This window comes from Dermacentor albipictus, chromosome 5 (assembly GCF_038994185.2).
Source record: "Dermacentor albipictus isolate Rhodes 1998 colony chromosome 5, USDA_Dalb.pri_finalv2, whole genome shotgun sequence".
In the NCBI taxonomy this organism is placed as follows: domain Eukaryota; kingdom Metazoa; phylum Arthropoda; class Arachnida; order Ixodida; family Ixodidae; genus Dermacentor; species Dermacentor albipictus.
The window spans coordinates 160,613,341-160,632,692 of NC_091825.1; the positions used below are offsets into that span (position 1 = coordinate 160,613,341).

The 19,352-nt window shown below is 46.3% G+C and overlaps 2 protein-coding genes across 3 annotated transcripts in view; one reads left to right on the plus strand and one right to left on the minus strand.

Annotated features, from left to right (window-relative positions):
- The window catches only part of LOC135916350 (uncharacterized), a 70,965-nt gene that overhangs the window by 11,666 nt on the left and 39,947 nt on the right, over positions 1–19,352 (minus strand). Inside the window, exon 4 of the mRNA XM_065449707.2 lies at positions 18,560–18,692. Within this exon, the coding sequence (XP_065305779.1) occupies positions 18,560–18,692 (133 nt within the window). The remainder of the gene's footprint in view (positions 1–18,559; positions 18,693–19,352) is intronic.
- LOC135916351 (uncharacterized) lies at positions 7,553–16,691 on the plus strand. 2 transcript variants are annotated; one of them, XM_065449710.1, is made up of 3 exons: positions 7,553–7,886; positions 10,942–11,161; positions 15,121–16,691. In XM_065449710.1, the coding sequence occupies exons 1-3, from the start codon at positions 7,883–7,885 to the stop codon at positions 15,383–15,385; spliced, it is 489 nt and encodes a 162-aa protein (XP_065305782.1). In that variant the 5' UTR covers positions 7,553–7,882; the 3' UTR covers positions 15,386–16,691. The 2 variants fall into 2 exon arrangements, with proteins under 2 accessions (XP_065305782.1, XP_065305780.1); XM_065449708.1 differs by having other exon boundaries at positions 7,570–7,886; positions 10,924–11,161.

The window sequence follows — 19,352 nt, forward strand, 5'->3', positions numbered from 1 at the left end:
TTTGTATCTTGTGCTGCACTATGTATTCAACAGTGATCAGGATACCGTACGCTTCGGCTGTAAAAATGCTGCTATGGTTATGTAAGGTTTTAGTGTTGGAGAAGTTTGGGCCATGGGCTGCGCATGAAACCGAAGTTGCAGACTTTGAAGCATCAGTGAAAAATGCCAATGATTTATACTTGTCTTCAAGCGCCAAGAAATGTTGTTGAATGAGGGCATTTGGACAGCTCTTTTTGTTAAGTTCTGTAAAGGACAAATCACAGGTCACTGTACATTCATCCCAAGGTGGGATGGGTTCAAAGTAGTCGCTTTCCTGCAATTCTGTGAAATCTACTCCGAGTTTTTCTGCAACAGAATTTACTGCTAACGGGAACGGCGGGGCATGTGAAGGCCTGTTTAAGTACAGCTGATTTGTGGACTGATCACTTATGAGTGCTTTGCATGGATGTTGTTTTAGTGACATGATTCTTATTGCATAGGTGACTCCCAGATATGTACGTTGATAATCCAGCGGCCACTGATCCGATTCTGCATATAGACTTTGGACGGGGCTCGTCCGAAAGGCACCAAGTGCTAGACGGATACCTAAGTGATATATAGGATCGAGTACCTTAAGTGTTGTCTTTGAAGCCGACTGGTATACAATACATCCATAGTCTATGCGTGACAACACAAGACTTTTAAAGAGAGATAGGAGGCAATACCTATCTGTTCCCCAAGACTGGTGGGATAAAATCTTTAAAATGTTCATAGTTTTAAGACATTTCAGCTTCAACTGTTTTACATGCTGCATGAAGGTTAGCTTACTATCGAAGATTACACCTAGAAATTTTTGTTCTTTTCTATTTATGAGATTTTTCCCATGCATCGTAATACAAGGGTCAGGACATACCCCTCTACGCCTGGAAAACAGCACACAGGAAGTCTTTTCTGCACTGAATCTAAATCCGTTTTCGTCGGCCCATTTCGTGAGCCGATTAACAGTCAACTGGATCTGGCGCTCACATATGGACAGGTTGCAGGATTTAAAGCTGATTTGGATGTCGTCCACATAGACAGAATAAGACACCACTGGTGGTATAACAGAGCGGAGAGAGTTCATTTTGATTATAAAAAGTGTGCAACTTAGCACACCTCCCTGTGGTACACCGTTTTCTTGAATAAAAGTGCGCGATAATATGTTGCCAATTCTTACGCGGAACTTCCTTTGAGATAAGTAATCTTGCAAAATGTTCAGCATGCTACCACAAATTCCATAGGATGACAGGTCTTGCAGAATACCATATCGCCAGGCAGTATCGTATGCCTTTTCAAGATCAAAGAATACAGATCGACAGTATTGGCTGTGTACAAATGCATCACGTATATATGACTCAAGCAGAACAAGATTGTCGGTTGTCGACCTCGCTCTTCTGAAGCCAGATTGGTGAGGGTCGAATATACCGTTATATTCGAAAAAGAACACAAGGCGACGGTTAATAATTTTTTCAAATACCTTAAGTAGACAGCTGGTGAGTGCAATTGGTCTATAGCTATTAACTAAGGAAGGGTCTTTGCCGTGTTTTAGTATTGGTAGGACTATTGCTTCTTTCCAAGATAAAGGTATATGACCAGTTGCAAAAATCTTATTGTAAAGACCTAAGATGCAGTTTAGGGTCTCATAAGGCAGATTCTTGATTATTTCATATGTTATTGTGTCAGAACCTGGAGCCGAGCTACCACAAGAGTCTAGGGCAAGCTTGAGTTCATGGAACGTTAATGGTCTATTGTACCCTTCTGATGTCTTTTTTGGATGTAGAGGAATATTTTCAGCTATTCTTTTATGCTTTAAGAAAATTTCGGAATAATTTTCCGAACTTGATACTCTCTGAAAGTGCTCGCCAAGAGTGTTTGCTTGGTCTTCCATTGACTCACCAGAGCCATTGACGAGAGGAAAAGGATTTGGACGTTGTCCTTTTAGTTTACGTACCCTGTTATATACCTTGCTAACATCCGTGTACGAGTTTATGGAGGATACGTAGCGTGTCCAGCTTTCTCTTTTCGATACTCGGCGAATACGGCGGCCATTTGCCTTGCACCGCTTAAATTCTATTAGATTTTCTGTGGTTGGGTAGCGTGAGAATTTACTCCACGCTTTGTTCTGGAGTTTCTTTGCAGTTTCACACTCTTTGTTCCACCACGGTTTTGGATTTACTTTATCTGCGCATGATTGACGTATGCAGTTTCGAGCGGAACAGAGGATGTGTTCAGTGATGTAGCTAGCTAGTTCTCCTACACCTAGATGGTCCACTTCTTCTAGGCACAGTTTACTTATGTTTCTAAATTTTGACCAGTCTGCTGCATGAAGTCTCCATTTTTTGGGGTAAGCTGGTCCATCGTGCCACTTCGTTGTTTCTAGGAGTGTCGGGAAATGATCGCTCCCATATGGATTAGTGATAACTCTCCATTCCAGGTGTGGGAGAGTGACGCTGAGCCTATTGCTAAATCTATGCATGAATACGTGTTGTGTGTGGAACTGTAAAAGGTTGGATCTGCCTTGTTAAATATACAGGCTCCAGAAGAAATAAGGAAGTTTTCTATTGCCCGTCCTCTCGCATCACATCTTGAGTCACCCCAGAATGTGCTGTGAGCATTGAAGTCTCCGATTACTATATAGGGTTCGGGAAGTTGGTCAATCAGTTTTTCAAATTCTGCTGTGTCAAACCGTTCATCAGGCGGCATATATATGGAGCAAATCGTTATAAGATGATTGAACAATATAGCCCGAACAGCCACTGCTTCAAATAAACTCTGGAGTGATACATGCTGGCATGCAACTGACTTTTGGACTATGATTGCCACACCACCTGAAGAAGAATTACCATTATTTCTATCTTTACGGAAAACTATGTACTGTTTTAAGAAGTTCTGGTGTGTAGAGTTTAAATGTGTTTCTTGAACACAGAACAGTCGTGGCTGATATTCCGCTAGTAGATCTTTGATATCATCTAGATTGCGAAATAGGCCCCTGGCATTCCATTGAATTATTTGTGTAGCCATATCGAGGAAGATTTTGGTTGTCTGTGTTCAAGAGCACGTGGTAAAGATAGATGGATATGTATACTAGGGCGGTAACCGTTTAGGTTACCGGTCCCTTTCTTTGAGCAGTTACAGGAATTTTCTCTCTCCTAGCGCGCTCCTGAGAGCGCTGATGTTTCGGCGTCGATGACGCCGGGGATTTTTGATCGACCTCCATAACCTTTTCCGAGGTGCTGGAGGATCGTGAACTAGGCGCTGAAACTCGCGTCCCAGGCCGTGGAGTTCGGATTAGCTTTGGGACCTGCGGGACTGGAGTCGGCAGGTCCACTTTCGATGTTGATGGAGCAGCACTTGCTGCAGCCACCAGGGGGGCAGGCGGAGTGATTACCGGGCCACTGTCAGTGACCGCGGTAGACTCCCGAGGGATTTGTGACGCTGCCCCCCGTCGCGCCACCTCGGAAAAGCTCGTGTGATTCAAGTATGAAAGACGTTTTCTTGTTTCGTGAAATGTTATATTTTCTTTGACCTTTAATGTAATGATTTCTTTTTCTTTTTTCCATTTAGGGCACGTTCTAGAGTAAGCTGGATGGCTTCCATCACAGTTCACGCAATGTGGAGATGAGTCGCAAGTGTCTGATGCATGATCGTTCGAGCTGCATTTCGCGCAAGTCTGCCGTCCTCGGCATGTCTGGGAACCGTGCCCATACCTCTGGCACTTAAAGCACCGTCGAGGATTTGGAATGTACGGCCTTACACGTACTTTGATATAGCCTGCATCCACTGTACTAGGCAACACACTGGTACCAAAGGTTAGTACAATGTGCTTTGTTCGAAGTTGTTCGTTATTCCTGCGGATTAGAATTCGTTCTACTTTGATGATATTTTGGTCCTGAAAACCTTCAAGCAGCTCTTCGTTAGTAAGGTCCATGAAGTCGTCTTCGGAGATTACTCCACGGCTCGTGTTCATGGTTCGATGTGCGGACACAGTGACCGCTACATCGCCTATGCATTTCAAGTCATTCATTTTCTCATATTGGGATTTATCTTTCAGTTCAAGGAGCAGATCTCCATTAGACATTTTTGTGGCTTTGTAGCCAGGTCCTATCGTGTTGCGAAGGCATTTCGCCACCAAGAAGGGGGAGAATTTGCGTACGCTCGTCTTGCTTTCACTATGGATTACATGGTACTTTGGGAAATTTTCTTCATTGTTCTTCAAAAAGAATTGAAAGGTTCCATCGGTGCGTCCTCTTTTTAGAGGGCGATCAAGGGAAAGTGTTTTACTAGAAGCCATATAGAGGTAATGAGTTCGGCAGCAGCGCCAACCGCCCACCACCGAGCCCAACATGGGGACGGAGCAGGTCTTACGAGTAAGACAAGCCCTCGCCAGTTGTACGGTGCCACTATAACCCAATCTGGAGTACCCAAGGTTGGCCACCCACACAAGGTTAACCCTCGCTGCCAGGAAAGTTGGAAGTAAATAGAAGAGACGAGAAGACAGGAAAGATGGAATGGAAGAGAAAAAGACGCAGAATGGAGAGGAGGACAGGAAAAGGCAACTACCGATTTCCCCCGGGTGGGTCAGTCCGGGGGTGCCGTCTACGTGAAGCCGAGGCCAAAGGGGTGTGTTGCCGCCGCCGAGGGGCCGTAAAGGTCCAAACACCCGGCATTGGCTCAACCCCCAGGATCCCCTTTTCCCCGGAAACGGCTAAGCCGCGCACGGCTACGCGCGGGAGGGTCCAACCCTCGTGTGCTCGGGTACGTGGTGTCGCAACACACCAACTTTAGAATACCTGTCACGGCTTGTCACCCGTTCGCCGTCAGCGCGAAGTCATCAAGCCGGTTGGTCGTTCTGTATTCAAGCGAACACAGCGAAAGAGTCAGAGTACGGGAGAAAGACAGAAAAAAATGTTTATCGACCGACAATGATACAAAGATGAAAAGAAATATAAAAAACACAAAAACACCAGCACTTAATCTAGATCAATGATGAAAACAAAAGAAATAACGAACAATTAACAGTATAGACATAGAAATTAACACTACACAAAACACACTTAACGGTGGTCAATTTAACAGAGTTCAAAAGAAAGCAAGTGATGGCATACGCATGGCCGGGCAGCTGCAGCAAGTCCATAAAGCGTGGAGTCGACGGCAGAGCTTTACCGAAGAACGCTGGCAAGCCGATCTCGTTGCGGTGGATGCGATTGCTGGGCTGGGCTTCCCGGCAGTCTCGGTCCGACTACTTTCCTCGAGCAGGTTGAGCTAACTTGAGGGGAACTGCCGTGAGCTTCGTTGCAGACGTTGGTTTGTCGTCTCTTTCGCCAACTGGTAACTTGCAGTTCAGACGTGACTAGGCGGCCCAGGCGATACTGGACGGCACTAGCTCCTTGACGCTTTAGGCCGATTGTAGGCTCCGCTTCTAGACTCTAGACTACCTAACTCGGTCTAAAACCTGCACTTAGATAACTCCTTTCCCTAGTGTTCTGGGTGAGAGGACTGCAGATATTGGTGACCATCCAATTAAGTTCACCCAATTGTATATGGGCTCCTTACAAGGTCTTGGCCACGCCCTTTTTAATTAGGGGCGAGGGAACGGGTGCTTCACCCCTGCTAATAGTGTTCGCGCACTCGTATTGCGCCACCCACGCACGCCCTTGAGTCCGTGCCGGGCCTCCATTTTCCGTTCCTAAGCATGGGAGAAACTACGGCAGCTGGCCATACGGCGCCGTCGGCACACATATACAGGCAGCAAGCAATCCGTGGACACGGGATTGCCCAGAGACACCAGATACACTGTCAGCACTTCGTGGAAACATGATCGCACAGACACACCGTACTTTGGGGTGTTACACCCCCGCCTTCTTAGTAAGCTTCTCAATGCAAGCGCGAGAATACACAGGGGTTCCTACAGAAAACCGTCGGGGCGTTACGGTCGCGCCGACGACAAAAATATTCCCTAAACCTGCTTTCGATCCTTTTCGGCCGCTTGCCCGAGTGGCCGGCAATAACCGTCTTGCTCGTCGGTTCCTATTACTACGACCCTTTTGGCGCCCGTTGATCGGTGGTTCGCTGAATCGAATAATGCCGCACCGTGACAACCACCGCACCTGCTCTTCGTCAAAGGCATACATTTGCTACCTTTTAGTTCTAATGCACCACTCTTTCCTCGTCTATCTATGTTTTTATTCGAAGGACCTTTTAAAGGACCTGTAGTAGACTGCGGTGCAGGCAACGGACAAGGGGCGGATTACACGTGGCACTTGGGACATATCACCGCACTTTTGGGACCCTGCATTTCAATGTGCCCTGTCTCCGTAGACAACCAGTGTAAAGTTAGCTGCGTGCACAAGCATGCACTGCGCATTCCTCCGATGTCTTCGGCATGTTAAAACCACAACGCTAATATAGTGGCTCCCCTTCCAACAAAGTCGAGAGCGCGTCTATATACCTAGAGTCACAGCTCTACTAAATGCGTAAGCATTTCTATGCTTACCCAAGGAGCAAACCGTCCCTCTGTCTGTCCCGTTAAACGAACATTTCACAGATAGCGCCCACAGCAGCGAGTGAATTCACCTTCGTGCAGCCTCTAGCTCCAAAGGGTGCCTCGATGCGCGCGCTCCCCTCCGCCGCCGTGCGAGAGGGCGCGCGCATCGAGGCGCAGAGGCGCGAACACAGCGCTCACGGATCTCTCAGCACACGCCTCACTCTCCCAATTTCGCAGATCGCTTTCAAGATCTGCGAAATCGCAGATCTTGATCGCTTGGGCGTGCGGGCCCAAGCGTGCCTCCAAGAAGAAATGTATCATCTCCCCATAGAGGCGTCTTTTAGATGCCGCAGAACATCTGATGTTGCGTCGCGACCTCATCTTTATCAGTTTTCATTTTTAGCATGTAAGCCAAGACCACGCCTGAACACTTTCGACCCTTGCTTGGTAGAACATAATATTCTTTTCTAAGATGGCGCATCAACGGAAGGAAAAGAAAGAAAAACTAGGAGAAAAATTGTAGAGACCCTAATCTTTGACTTGGGTGTCTCTTAGTGGCACTCACACCTCGGCGTTGGTGTTCTTTAATGTAAGCGAGCGAATACCTTTGCCCTGGAAGGACATGCGGGCGAGGGGCGAAGGAGGGCGAAGAGGAAACGCAGCGCGTGCCACCTGACGGGTCGTAGCCCCCCTAGCGAGCGGCGCACGAAGCCCACCTTACGCGCCCTCTCCGGTGTTGATGTGAGAGCATGTAACGAGCGTGCGCGCGTAGCTGTAGTGAACAAGCGAGCGAGCAGGTGACCACCGGGAGCGAAGCGATATACCTCCTAGGGTATATCGATGGCATGCTTGGATGTCCTTCTAACCTGTCGTGGCTATATGGCTACGGAATGTGAAATGTCCTTTATTGCCGAGACTTTTTTTATATATACTCGTATTATCGACCCTTGAACAGCGAGCGCTATTATCTAGGGCTTGTGAAAAAGCCGATAGAACAATAGTTGCCAAATATTTCCAATTTCATCCTAATAAATCAATTTATCTATCAACAATACACGTTTCATGATCTCAAGCTATTGTACTGCGGCAGCACTGGCTGGCGAATGCGTACACAGTCTATCTACATAACGTCGTGCTCACTGTAAGCAAGTACTAAAAAAAATTTGCAGGAAGACATTCTAGGTAGTATACCCTATCAATCAACGTAGGTCAGCACGAGACAGATGTCTCGGACTAGCATCTTTGTATTGTGTGACTATATTTAGAGCGGTGGAGACATCGCAGACTGCGTCACTGCCAGCCGCCCGGTTCTGCCACAGTTATCGGGTGTCTGCACAAGCACCGCAGCAGCATCGGAGGCAGCTGTGAATACAGGTTATCATGGGTGAGTGCAAGTAGTACAACTTCGATATCCGTGAACTTGACTATACCATCGGGTCACGATCACGCACTGTGAGACAAGTTCTATCAATATTGCATCATCTTTTGTTTTTTTAATCCAACCTTCATTTGCATTGTGGCCACAACGAATTGCGGCCGCCTCGGTTGCGAATCTAACGCGCGGCTTCATGCTAGCAAAGCCACTGATTCCCTACGGCGGCTAAAGTTTCTTGTAAAATATTTCTCAGCCTTACTATTGAAGAACTGTGCTTGGTGGTGAAGTAGGGGTGCATGTCGACTAGTGCCCAGCAGCGATAAACATAAACATTAACAAAATAAATGCAAAGGGCATAGGAAGCACGGGCTGTACAGCTCAACGACTAATAACTCAATGTTATTCCGGAGAATGAGGCGCAGATAAATGGCACTACCGGTAAGCTGTGCAGTGAAGCCAATGCGCCAGTGAACGCCATGCAACGCCGCCGTCACCTGAATCACGGAATGGACGTTTCTTCAAAGTGAAGCCCTATATACGCCTCTTCCCCCCAGGTTTGACGTCCGTCAATTTCTAGCCGAGCAAACTGGGCCGGTCCCGGTGATAGTTATAATGAAAACTGGGTCGAATGACGGAGTTGGTATAATCAAATGCGGTGACATAACAATTCTGCCGTATTACGAGACAAAACTACGATATCATTTCAAGGTAGTAATCACATCGGCAGTAATTACAAGCAGGATGACAGAGCGCTGCGTATGCAAAAGCATCAGCTTTTTCACTGCCAGCAACACCGATGTGGGAAGGAATCCACTGAAATTTTACTGTGAAGCCTTTGTTGCAGAGTTCTTTCCCGAAGGCTATTGATTTTCGCGGGAACTTGATGCGCAGAACAGCGGCTTTCGCCACGCTTTTCCCAACTATCGACGAGGCTATGCATTTCAGTCGACCAGAACACGTATATCCCAGAGAGGGAATATAGAATGCAAATGTGCAGCAGTCTTGGTATACTTTGACAGACCCGTCTATGTAGACTTGTAGGTGGTTCAAGTAAGTCGTGGTCAAATGCTACAAAACTAGTGGCTTGCAGCTTTTTGACTTCAATCGTGGTATTTCTAAGTTGCATGTAATAGCTTCCAATATCCAGGCCGGGTTTATATTTTCACTGTCTCGAGCAGCGCGATCCTAAGACTCGAAGCGCGTTCAGTGATGCATAACAATGTGAGCGCGGTCTTTTACCTATGCGTCTTAAGAGGGCTTTGCCGGGCGAAGACTCAGTTGGACGCTTAAGCTTGCATTGACCACGAAATTATTATTGCACGTGCTTAGCTTGAAGCGCCAATAGGAGGACTAACTGCTGGGATAATTTGTTTAGCACATGTAGCGTTGTTGAAGTAAATTATTGCGCACAAGACGTGTTCATTTACGTGTTCAAGACGTGTTTTTAGTAACTGGGTCATGAGTCTAGCAAGCCTGAAGTCGCAGAGGGCGTGACTGAGCTTCGTGGAGCACTTTTTTGTTAGAAGCCGGCTAAGGGGCTCACAGGCACAGTCGAGGACCTTTTCTGTGTATGGCTCATGTGTAAGTACTCGTATTGGCTATGTTGGGGTGGCATCAGAGGTAGCTGCAGTATAGGATCCGCAGGTAAAATGGCTTTCGAGAAAAGCATTTGCTGTAGAATTTTCAATAATGTCGGGATCCCCGGTCGAAAACAAAATTTGGAAAGCATTATTTATTTCGCACAATGAAAATTCAATGAAACATGTTTCACTGACGCTTCTACGTGTCACAGCCAAGATTTTTTTTTTTTGTCATACCGGTTCGGCTATGCGCAGAGTATTATTAAACGGCCTGAAAACTTGAGACGCACCGAGTCCGTTCAATGCTCGCACAGTAGATCTGCGTTTAACGTTTTGTGCACCGAGGTCTGTGATCACTATATGAACGCGCAGACACGCACATCACGCACGCATGTGTACGCGCTCACACACTCGCGAACACAAGTGGAATGCGGACCTTGTCAAGCCATATAAGGATTTTTGTTCGCGGTCCTCAACATTGTGGTGTTGAAAATAAAGTGAATTGAATTGAATGTGGCGAGATTGGGCAAGATCCAGGGGTAGTAGTCAGATAGACGAACTGTGAGGTCTACTAAAAGCGCTATCAGTTGGTTGCCGGATTCGTGATGCGTGCAAAATTAAACGGGACGGGACACAAAGAGACAAGCACAGGCAGCGTCTGTAGTTGCTGTTTTCGCTGTGTGTCCCGTTTCTTTCCAAGGTCTGAAGCCCTCGCTGTTACTCTGACCGAAATGCCCATTTTCACCCCGCACGTTATTTGTTTCTGTTTTATCACATGCCCCCCGAAATTACTCCGTCACAATTTGTATCCGGGTTGCAGCCTCCTTTTTTCTTTTTTCTTTTTTTTTCTTTTTCATTTTGTGCAAGCACTTTCTCAGCAGTACCACTGTGCGTCACAATACGCCATTCAATTAGACCTACTACTGAATACTGTTAATCTCTGCGGATAAAGGGAAGAACAAAGGCCCCTCAAACAACGATAAAGGAAACAATGTACTATATTTGTTTTCCGTATGAGAGCCGGCGCTCGCAAATCTTGTCGAACATTCGGCAGCGCAACACAGAACAGGCCAGAGGACATACGCGATGAAGCGGTTACATTAGTCTGTTTTGCGCCGTTGAACATTCTGCAGTATTCATGACGAAACTATAGCTCAAATCGAGATTATGATAGAAACTCTCGCACAAACGCATTTCTTCGCGAATGCCCGATGTCAGGACATCTCAATGCGCGAAACCTATCGAAGCAACAAGGACAGCGTGTCCTTGACTAGACCCAAGCACCTGCGGCACATAATCGCTGTCAGGCTCGCACTATACGCATGCTATAGTATATAACCTCGCCGAAGATGCAGATGGTTTACACGACACTGCCGGTATACATGCGGCTGACCACGCGTGTCTTAGGTATTTACATGACGTAGTGTCGTGCTGGGTATTCTTCCGGCCATTTCCCGTAACGACAGGTTCTTGTGGCCGAGCAGAGCGCTGCTGCTGGTGGCGTGGCATGGCGCTGGTGCTGCTACTCGTGTGCCACGAGGCGGCGTCCGCTCCCAAGCGGCGCTCTTTCAACTGGCGCCGCTTCCTGCAGTGCATCGACAACCGGTCCTGGATGCTGCTCTCCCTCGACGGAGCCTGCGTGGCGCTCGTCATGTACGCCACCTACCGCACCATGCTCAGCCTTGAGTGCCCCGACTGCGACCTGTGAGTGGGAACTACTCGCACTTGTTCCAACTTTTGGCTGGAGTACAGTGATGAAAGTGAGGCCAGCTGGACGCGCCTCGTAGAATCACACAGCCACATTCTCGAGTCTCGCGCCTCGGCTGAGAAAAACACCAACCGGCACTGCCGGTGTCGTGCGCGGCCACTAGTGCGTCGAATCGATCCATTTTGTTGTTTATTCATTTTTCCAGAATTTTCGGTTACCACTCATTTTATTTGTCTCTTGTCTAACACAGGAAGAAATCGGCAACTCTTCCCTTGAGTCTCATACGGCGCCGGCGCGGCACGATGCTTGCACGAACGTTCCGTGTCTCTCCTCGACTAATCACGTGCTTCTTGCCCATTCCAATGAGCAGACTCTAGTCGTGTAGGCAAGCTAAGCTGCCCACCCGCTGTCAAAAGCGGTGGTGGAGGCATAGTGTGCCACCCCCCCCCCCCCTTTTGAGCGCGGACACTTTCGTATGCACATTGGAAAGTCCAACAAAATTACGGCCGAGGCTCAATTCTCTTTCGTAATAGAGTGACCACGTAAGTAATTATTTTCTTGTTACTGCTCGGGCAGCGAGAATTAGAGAGCTTTAGTTTATGGGACGCAAGCGGCTTGCGTACGCAAGAACTAGGGGCGACAGCACTGCGCATGCGCAGTACCGTCGTCCCCAGTTGCGCACGCAAGCCGCTTGCGTCCCCTAAACTAAAACTCTCTGTTGTCTTTTGTGCCTCCTCGGGACGGGCTGTAGAGGAAGACGTGCGGGATTCGCCGTACACGCTCGCGTGCATGGCGAACAGCCCTAGCGCTGCTGGGCTGTTCCCGCTCTTGCAAACGTCAGCTTGCGCTACTTGGTATTTTTTTTTGGGGGGGGGGGAGGGGGGGGAACTGCTATATCCGTATTTGAAAACGCAATCAGCTTGCTATATGTAACTTGCAAGCAAGGGGAAGGTCCGGATAATTATTATAATCAGCCGCGCCCAACGACTGTGTGCCTTACGGCATAAAATCGTTGCATTATCAAATGCTGGAACTATTTCATCTCAGCCCACAGACAGCCTACATACCTTTGCAGTCTCAGTATCTTATCACCACCACCAATTTCATCTAACCTCTCACATATATCACTGTCAAACTTCATCGTGTAATCACGACTTATCGTTGATATGTTCGTGAAAGTGACCTTGGTCGAACGTGCTGAGCCATTTCAATGCCAGTAGAACACTTTTCTTCTAAAGGTACGTGTCACTTCTAACTGTCGATTTTATTTTCAGGCTTTTTCTAAATAATAGCTACACTATTACTTGTTTCCCGGCAGGTACAAGAACTTCAGATATCCCATACTTTGAAGAAATTAGGGCCGCTTTTAGGTGGCATGTACCAAAATTTTGAACTGTGTAGTTTGCTGACGTGCTCTGAAAACAGTTACTGAATACTCGATTTTTCTCAATTTTTTCTGTGTTATACAAAGCATTTAGTTTTTGCCCCCGGTATCCCCAGGGAACTATGTCGGGCAGGGCGTTTATATGTATTGTAGGAAGCAATATTCTGAGTGACGGGCGATAAATGTTTATTGTGTAGGTTCGTTACGACTTTTGAAGAAAGTTACTGATTGAAGCGTTCCAAGGTGTCACACTGACGCAAACCGAAATGTTTCCCAAACAGTAGCACAAGATACGAACTTGAGTTGTTTGAAGATAGCAAGAATTATAAGAGCAATTCGTTGCAAAACTTCCACTTTCCTGCTTTAAATGCAAGTGCTGCAGATATTTAGTAAACCTTCGTTTTTCCATCATCCTACGACATTCGTAGTTTGTTTCTCCGGTGTCCTCAGTGAGCTGAACAAGACATCTTGTTTATATCTGAGGAAAATTATGGGCATGATATGGGTAATATGTAGGCAATGTGCCAAATGGGTCGGTTAAATACGCCTTTTCTCGTAGAATACGCATGCTAGTGACCCATAGTGCTATTAGTCTGTTTTACGAGCGGTGTAAAACTTAGATGGCTGCACTGCCATAATTTCAACTATAATTTAGGGCAAATTTTGCGAACATATAGGCGGAACAATACGCCAAGTTTGCGTGCGATGGCAGGTGTGTGTAGATCAAATACAGCTACAAAACTATTCTAAGCAAGTATTCGAAAATATCCTACTGTTGTTATTCGCTAGGCATCCCAACGTCCCAAGGGAACTCTGCGTTTCATATATCTTATACATTGAAGGAATATGCACATTTTAAGTGAAACGTGCCGCAAAGCTTTAACATTCCGTGGCTTATTTAGAAGCGTTACGTTTTAGAAGCGTTATTTAGAAGCTTCGTTATGTTTGGTGGCTGTAAGCACAAGGTAATGGGGGATGTGCAGGTAAAGTTCAAAATATATGGGTAATTGGGGCTCTCACAATAAATTACGTATGCAAGCACTCTAGATCGTTATGAGCGTGTCTAACCAGCGGGGAAGAATAGAGCCCGCTGCCCTGGCAGCGCTATTAAAAGCCATCAAGACGAAATTTAGCGAAAATTGGAGACACGCTATGGAAACTTTATGCGAAGTTCCTGGCCGACTTAAAAACGTTGCACATAATTACTGAGCCATCTTTTTTTTTTTTCTTGCCCTATTTTCATGCGCAATAACACGTTCCTACTTAGTTTCAGGGATATCATCGGTGAACTAAACAAGACACATTGTTTTTATTTTGCGAAAATAAAGGGCGCATTACGAGCAGTATGTATACATATATAGGTAAAGTTCGAAGACAGGGTCTAACTATGATATTTGCAGTAAATTACACATGCAACCGACCCGGAGCTTTATGAATGTGTTTTACCAACAAAGCAGAATTCATACCGCTGCGCTGGTACTCAACCTATATCAAATCTAGCCGATATTGAATGGGATCAGGAGGGAGGACACCGTGATAAATGTTATGGCGAAGTAACTTATGTGTTGATCAATTACTGTCTTTTTTTAATTTACAACAATAAAGGTTCCAAGGCATCACATGCGGGCAAGTTTTCAAACGGAACAGTCATATATATATACATATATATATACACGCGGGCAACTTCCTAAAGCATGCGATATAATTACAAGACGCAAACATTTATTGCAACTGTTTGAAAGGAACAGCTTCGCTGGAAATCCGGTTGTAAGTCTCCACGGTCGCTCACATCCGCTGTATTCTTTTCTTGTGGATATTGCAAGTAATTTATGTTGGTTGTACTTCGTTCCCTGTAACCACGGTAATACTATTATGTAAACGATCGATACAATTATACTGTAGGCGTAAACACCAAGTACAATTCTTTGTTTAATGAATAACATTGTTTGTAGCAAACGTGCTTTTTTTTGTGCGCTCTACTGCTGCTACTGGGCGGGATCCAGGACCTCTGTGAGGCACTCATTGCCTCTTGTCGCTGCATCATCTTGAAATTTTATAAAATTGCAAGAAATAAATGCAAATTCAAATAATTTGTCTGGCCCCCAAGATTCACCATGTATGATTGATAAATAGGTATGTCTGTTAAATATACAAATAACTGAAAGACGCATTTCTAAGCTGTCACCTATTGTCACATTAATTCGCAATATATATATATATATATATATATATATATATATATATATATATATATATATATATATATATATATATATATATATATATATATATATATAGAGAGAGAGAGAGAGAGAGAGAGAGAGAGAGTCCGATCGTTTGCGGTTTGTCCCCTAATGGAGGAATAGTTGGTAGTTGGTACGCCATTGTGAGGATAAATGAATAACGTGGGTGTTGCCCCCTGACCAAATGCGATAGATCGTATGACTGTGAAGAAAGCCGTAACAAAGCGACAATATGGTTTGAAAACTGAATCAAGCGCGAGCTTTTACTAAATTCTAATACCATACGCGCTTGATTTATTACATGAGCTACGTGCCTGACTACGTGCAGCTACTTCCATTGCCGTGCAAACTACAACGCACTGCGCTGGTGCCGCAAAACCAAACGGTCGCAAGAGATGAACGCCCTGATCGGTGGCTGCCAGAACCTGTCCAAGCCCGGCAGGACGCCGGAGCAGAAGGCGGCCGAGGAACGGGCGCGCCAGGACGGCAGGGAGCAGAAGGACTGCGCCAGGATCTACCTCGGCAACTCGGGGTGCAGCTACAAGCCCGGCTCGGGAAAATGCATGGCCTTTGAGAAGGGCCCTATCGGCTAGACTGAGCTGCACGCGAGAATGGCGGGCGGGGCTATGTGCTGACAACAGCTGGGACATTAAAATCGCGAGAGCGAAAACAACCCGGCAGCGGAATAGACGGGACGGTACATCAACACCCGTGCACAGGAACACAAATTAAGCAGCTGTGGTTGAGTGTCCGCAACAGCTCTGCGTACGCAAGGAATACTCGAAGGCGGCAATGCGCTGCGCGACGTTCTCGCGTGCGCACGAGAGCGCGTTGTTCCACGCTGCTCCGAACGAAGGAGTGGCGCGTGAGCGGGCGGTGGCACTTTCCGAGGCGGGCGCATGGCGGCGCTGAGAAGCCCGCGCGCTCGACGCGACCGCGTCCCCACACGCTCTCGTGCGCTGCGTACGTGGCTGCTTGCGGACGCTCAACGAAAACTCTCTACTGTCGATAATCAACACAGACGTCCGATTTTTAGAGCCTGCGCGTCTGAGCCATCCGTAAATCAGGATCTTAGGCAAGAGTCATGGCGCACTGTCATACGAATTGCTGGAAGGCGTTTATATCCACAAGAAGGCTCGTGCTTAAGCAAGCCAAAATTTGATTGCCTTTCGAGGCTGGGAATGCGACTTTTTTCCAACAGCTTAATTGAACGACTTTGCTTACAGGAGCGCTCCGACACCTAACTTTCCTATGTCTGTCGAATGAACCTTGTTGCGCGAGCTCGCGCTTGTCCTTGCCACTTCGTTGTCGTGTTGTCTTTGCTTGCGCTTAATGCATTATTGTAATATTGAATGTAATCAACCAACCAACAGGTTCATTCAGGGCGACATTTTCGTTGCTGCAGCAGTTTAGAATAGTATACCTCTTGGCTGCTGGCCATTTAGCCGCCATACACATGTAAAACTATCCTGTCATTCTCAGCATAATGCCTATTTTTTTCATTTGTTGTTGTTTTCCCTAAATAGCAAAAAAGGCTCGATTTGGTTTACCTGACTTGATTTGATTTGAATGACACTGCCGCTCACAGTACAGGGTGGAGAGCAGGACAACGTTCAAGCGCGAAATTCCCCCCTTCGCATCCGAGCTCAAGTCTCGGATGTTCAACGAAGCGGCCAGCGCCTCAACCTCGCAATAGTATACAAGGAAATGACTGTTCCTCTGTTTTGCTTGCACAACATGTCTGTTTAGAACTGTGAAAATGAAATCTTAAAAGATAGCAGAATCACTACAATTGTTACTAAAATCTGTAACGCTACATTACTCTACCATTTTAAGAGGCGCAAACGATATGTGATGTGTATTCGAACGTAATGACAATAAAATGGTGATTGCATAGACTTTTCTGTCTACAAGAATCATCTTAGAAGGTCAATGTTCTGTCAGGCCACGCTCGTTAGGCTGACAGAAAAAAAGTTGTTACGCTTTGTTGTTGTTGCGTAAACTGTACCACCAAGCGAGCACTTAGACGACTAAAACGGAAGGCTGCTGTTCAGCACTGTTTTTACAGGCGTCAGTGCGACCGCTGACACATTCTGTAAATGCTGCAAGAGACGGAAAGCAACCCGTTGAAGGGCGCAGAAAGCGCGAAAACTTCCCGCCGTTCGCCCACACGGCCGGCGCGCATCGCGCGTTGCCTGCGAGACGCAGCTTAATTAAGCACTCGCGCAGCCCAACACACTTTGCCCACTTCTTTAGTTAAGGCATCTTCTCTTAAATTAACGTTATACAAAACACTTGTAAGGTCTAAGCTTGAATACGCATGCGCTTTGTGGGATCCCAGTAATACTAAGTAAAGAATTTCTTAATAACCAGTTAGGATCAGTACAAAACCGTAGTGCGCGTTTCACTCTGACAAATCATTCCCGCTTTTCAAGTGTTTCCTCGATGAAACGCATTTTGAAATTTTCTAACCTTTCTCTGCGCAGAAAAGTGTTTCGCTTATCCTTATTTCATAAGATTTTTCATAATCCGCATCTGAAAAATGAACTTCTTAATGAGCCATCTTATTTGTCTAGTCGTACTAATCCCTGTCATAAAGTTGAAATCCCTTTTTGCCATACTAACTTTTTTCGGATTCATTCTTGCTAAAGACATCGAGGGAATGGAACCACCTGCCTACCTCCGACGTCGCCATTCCAAGTTTTTCTGCATTTAAATCCGCTGTCTACATTTATTATAGTACATAGTAGCCGCCAACAATCACAACAAATATGTATTTTTTCCCCACTTCCTTCTGTAACGCCTTCGGGCACTGAAGGTAATGAAATAAATAAATAGAACAGCCTCCATGCAAAAAAAAAGAACGTTTGAAGTACAAGTGGATGCGTCGTGAGGGGCTCACAGTAGACGTTCCTGACGCACACATAAAAAAAACAGTAATATAGCGCCACGATTACTGCTCTAAAAAATGCGCAAAACAAGGAACGCTGAGAATCAGCGCGGCAGCTCTGAACTATGGCGGTGCCCACGTCTCACTGAAATTCTTTGACGCCATGGTCTCGGATCTGCGTCAGATCCTCTAACTAGTTGTGCAAGTGTCCACTTAGGTGTTAGCCAAAAACGTTTAACACACTTAGAGACCATCAGCTTTGTTACAATTGTGTCATTACAATGTGCATAGTACTAGCCATGGCCATGCATGTCGCCGTGGATCTTATTCACAATTAAGGACCACGGCAGCCGCATGTCCATGTGAGCGAAATACAACAACGTTTGGGCACATAGATTTAACTGCACGTTAAACCCAGGCAGTCAAGATTAATCTAAAGTGCCCCACTACGACGTGCATCATAATCAGATCGTAGCTCTGGCATGTACAACCCCGGAACTTCATTGGTTAATGTTTCACGAGCACCCGTACTCGTGCGCATGTCAGCTCGTACACTTACATATAAGCCTGTGTCCGATAATAAAGTTCTTTTTGATTCCTGCGCACACTAGTGACTCACTGAGAACCAAATTAGTCAAAGTGAAAGTTCGTTACCGTTGATCTTCGAGAAGTGCATCCTGAACTGCACGCACGATGGCAGAAGAGGCGTCACAAGCACTCGCGGTTACCTCAAATACTCACTGGGCACAAAGTTCTTTGGCTTCGGTGTTCTGACGACAACCGGAGCGTTACACGTACTATCGCAATAAAAGTTCCACGAGACAAGTCAATCGCAGGACACTGATGAGCAACAACTGCATTGCCATGCAGAACGTACCATGTTGTCGATCTTGACGATGTCCGTATAAGAAGGCGGCCTTTCCAGGCCTTCGAATTCAGCAGGGACCGTGTACACATCTGCGGACAACTCCCGCATTCTTTCTGCAAGGTCTCTGGAGCGCTCGCACGTCCTGCACACAAGACATGATAGAATTCATGCGCCGCGCAGCAGAGTGTGCTGAGGACCGATACTAGACTTCCGCACCGACAATTTCGCTTGCAGACGGTTCACAGTGCAGTTCTGATTTAGTTATACTGCATAAGTCCATATGCGACCGGCGTGCAAGTGAAACGGCGGAGGAGGACGGCGTTCAGGTTACAAAAGACTATTTATTTCAGTAAATTTTGAAGCGCAGTCCAGAACTTCATAATCAGGAAGGCTTCCCTGTCAATTTTATTACTTATAAAACGTTTCCTGATGCAGAAACACTTTACGGGAGGTCTCCTACTCGTCTAGCTGTCTTTAAGATCTGTCGCGGAACTTATTAATATCATGCCGCAGTCATTAAAAAGAAGCGCAAAGAAGTTGTTGATTCATCCACGTAAATTTTCTTTACAGGATGCGGCAACACCACCGGAACAAATTTCAGGACGTTTCGCATATATTGCTGAGGTCGTATTTAGTATAATCTGCCTTTTTAAGGCGAAAGCCTTGAGTGGCTCCGTTGCAATACCTCATACTCAAACAAAGCGGCGTCTAGTCTAGTGAGACAAAAGATATCATCATCAGGAATGGATCATGCCCCCGTAAGCAAGCGAAGATGCAATGGCTGAATATGAATGCAAAAACC

What these genes read in the sequence shown, in the direction of transcription:
- LOC135916351 (XM_065449708.1), top strand. An exon ending in GAGTGCCCCGACTGCGACCT is followed by an intron (nt 11,162 to 15,120) that starts GTGAGTGGGAAC and finishes GACTACGTGCAG; the next exon opens with CTACTTCCATTGCCGTGCAA.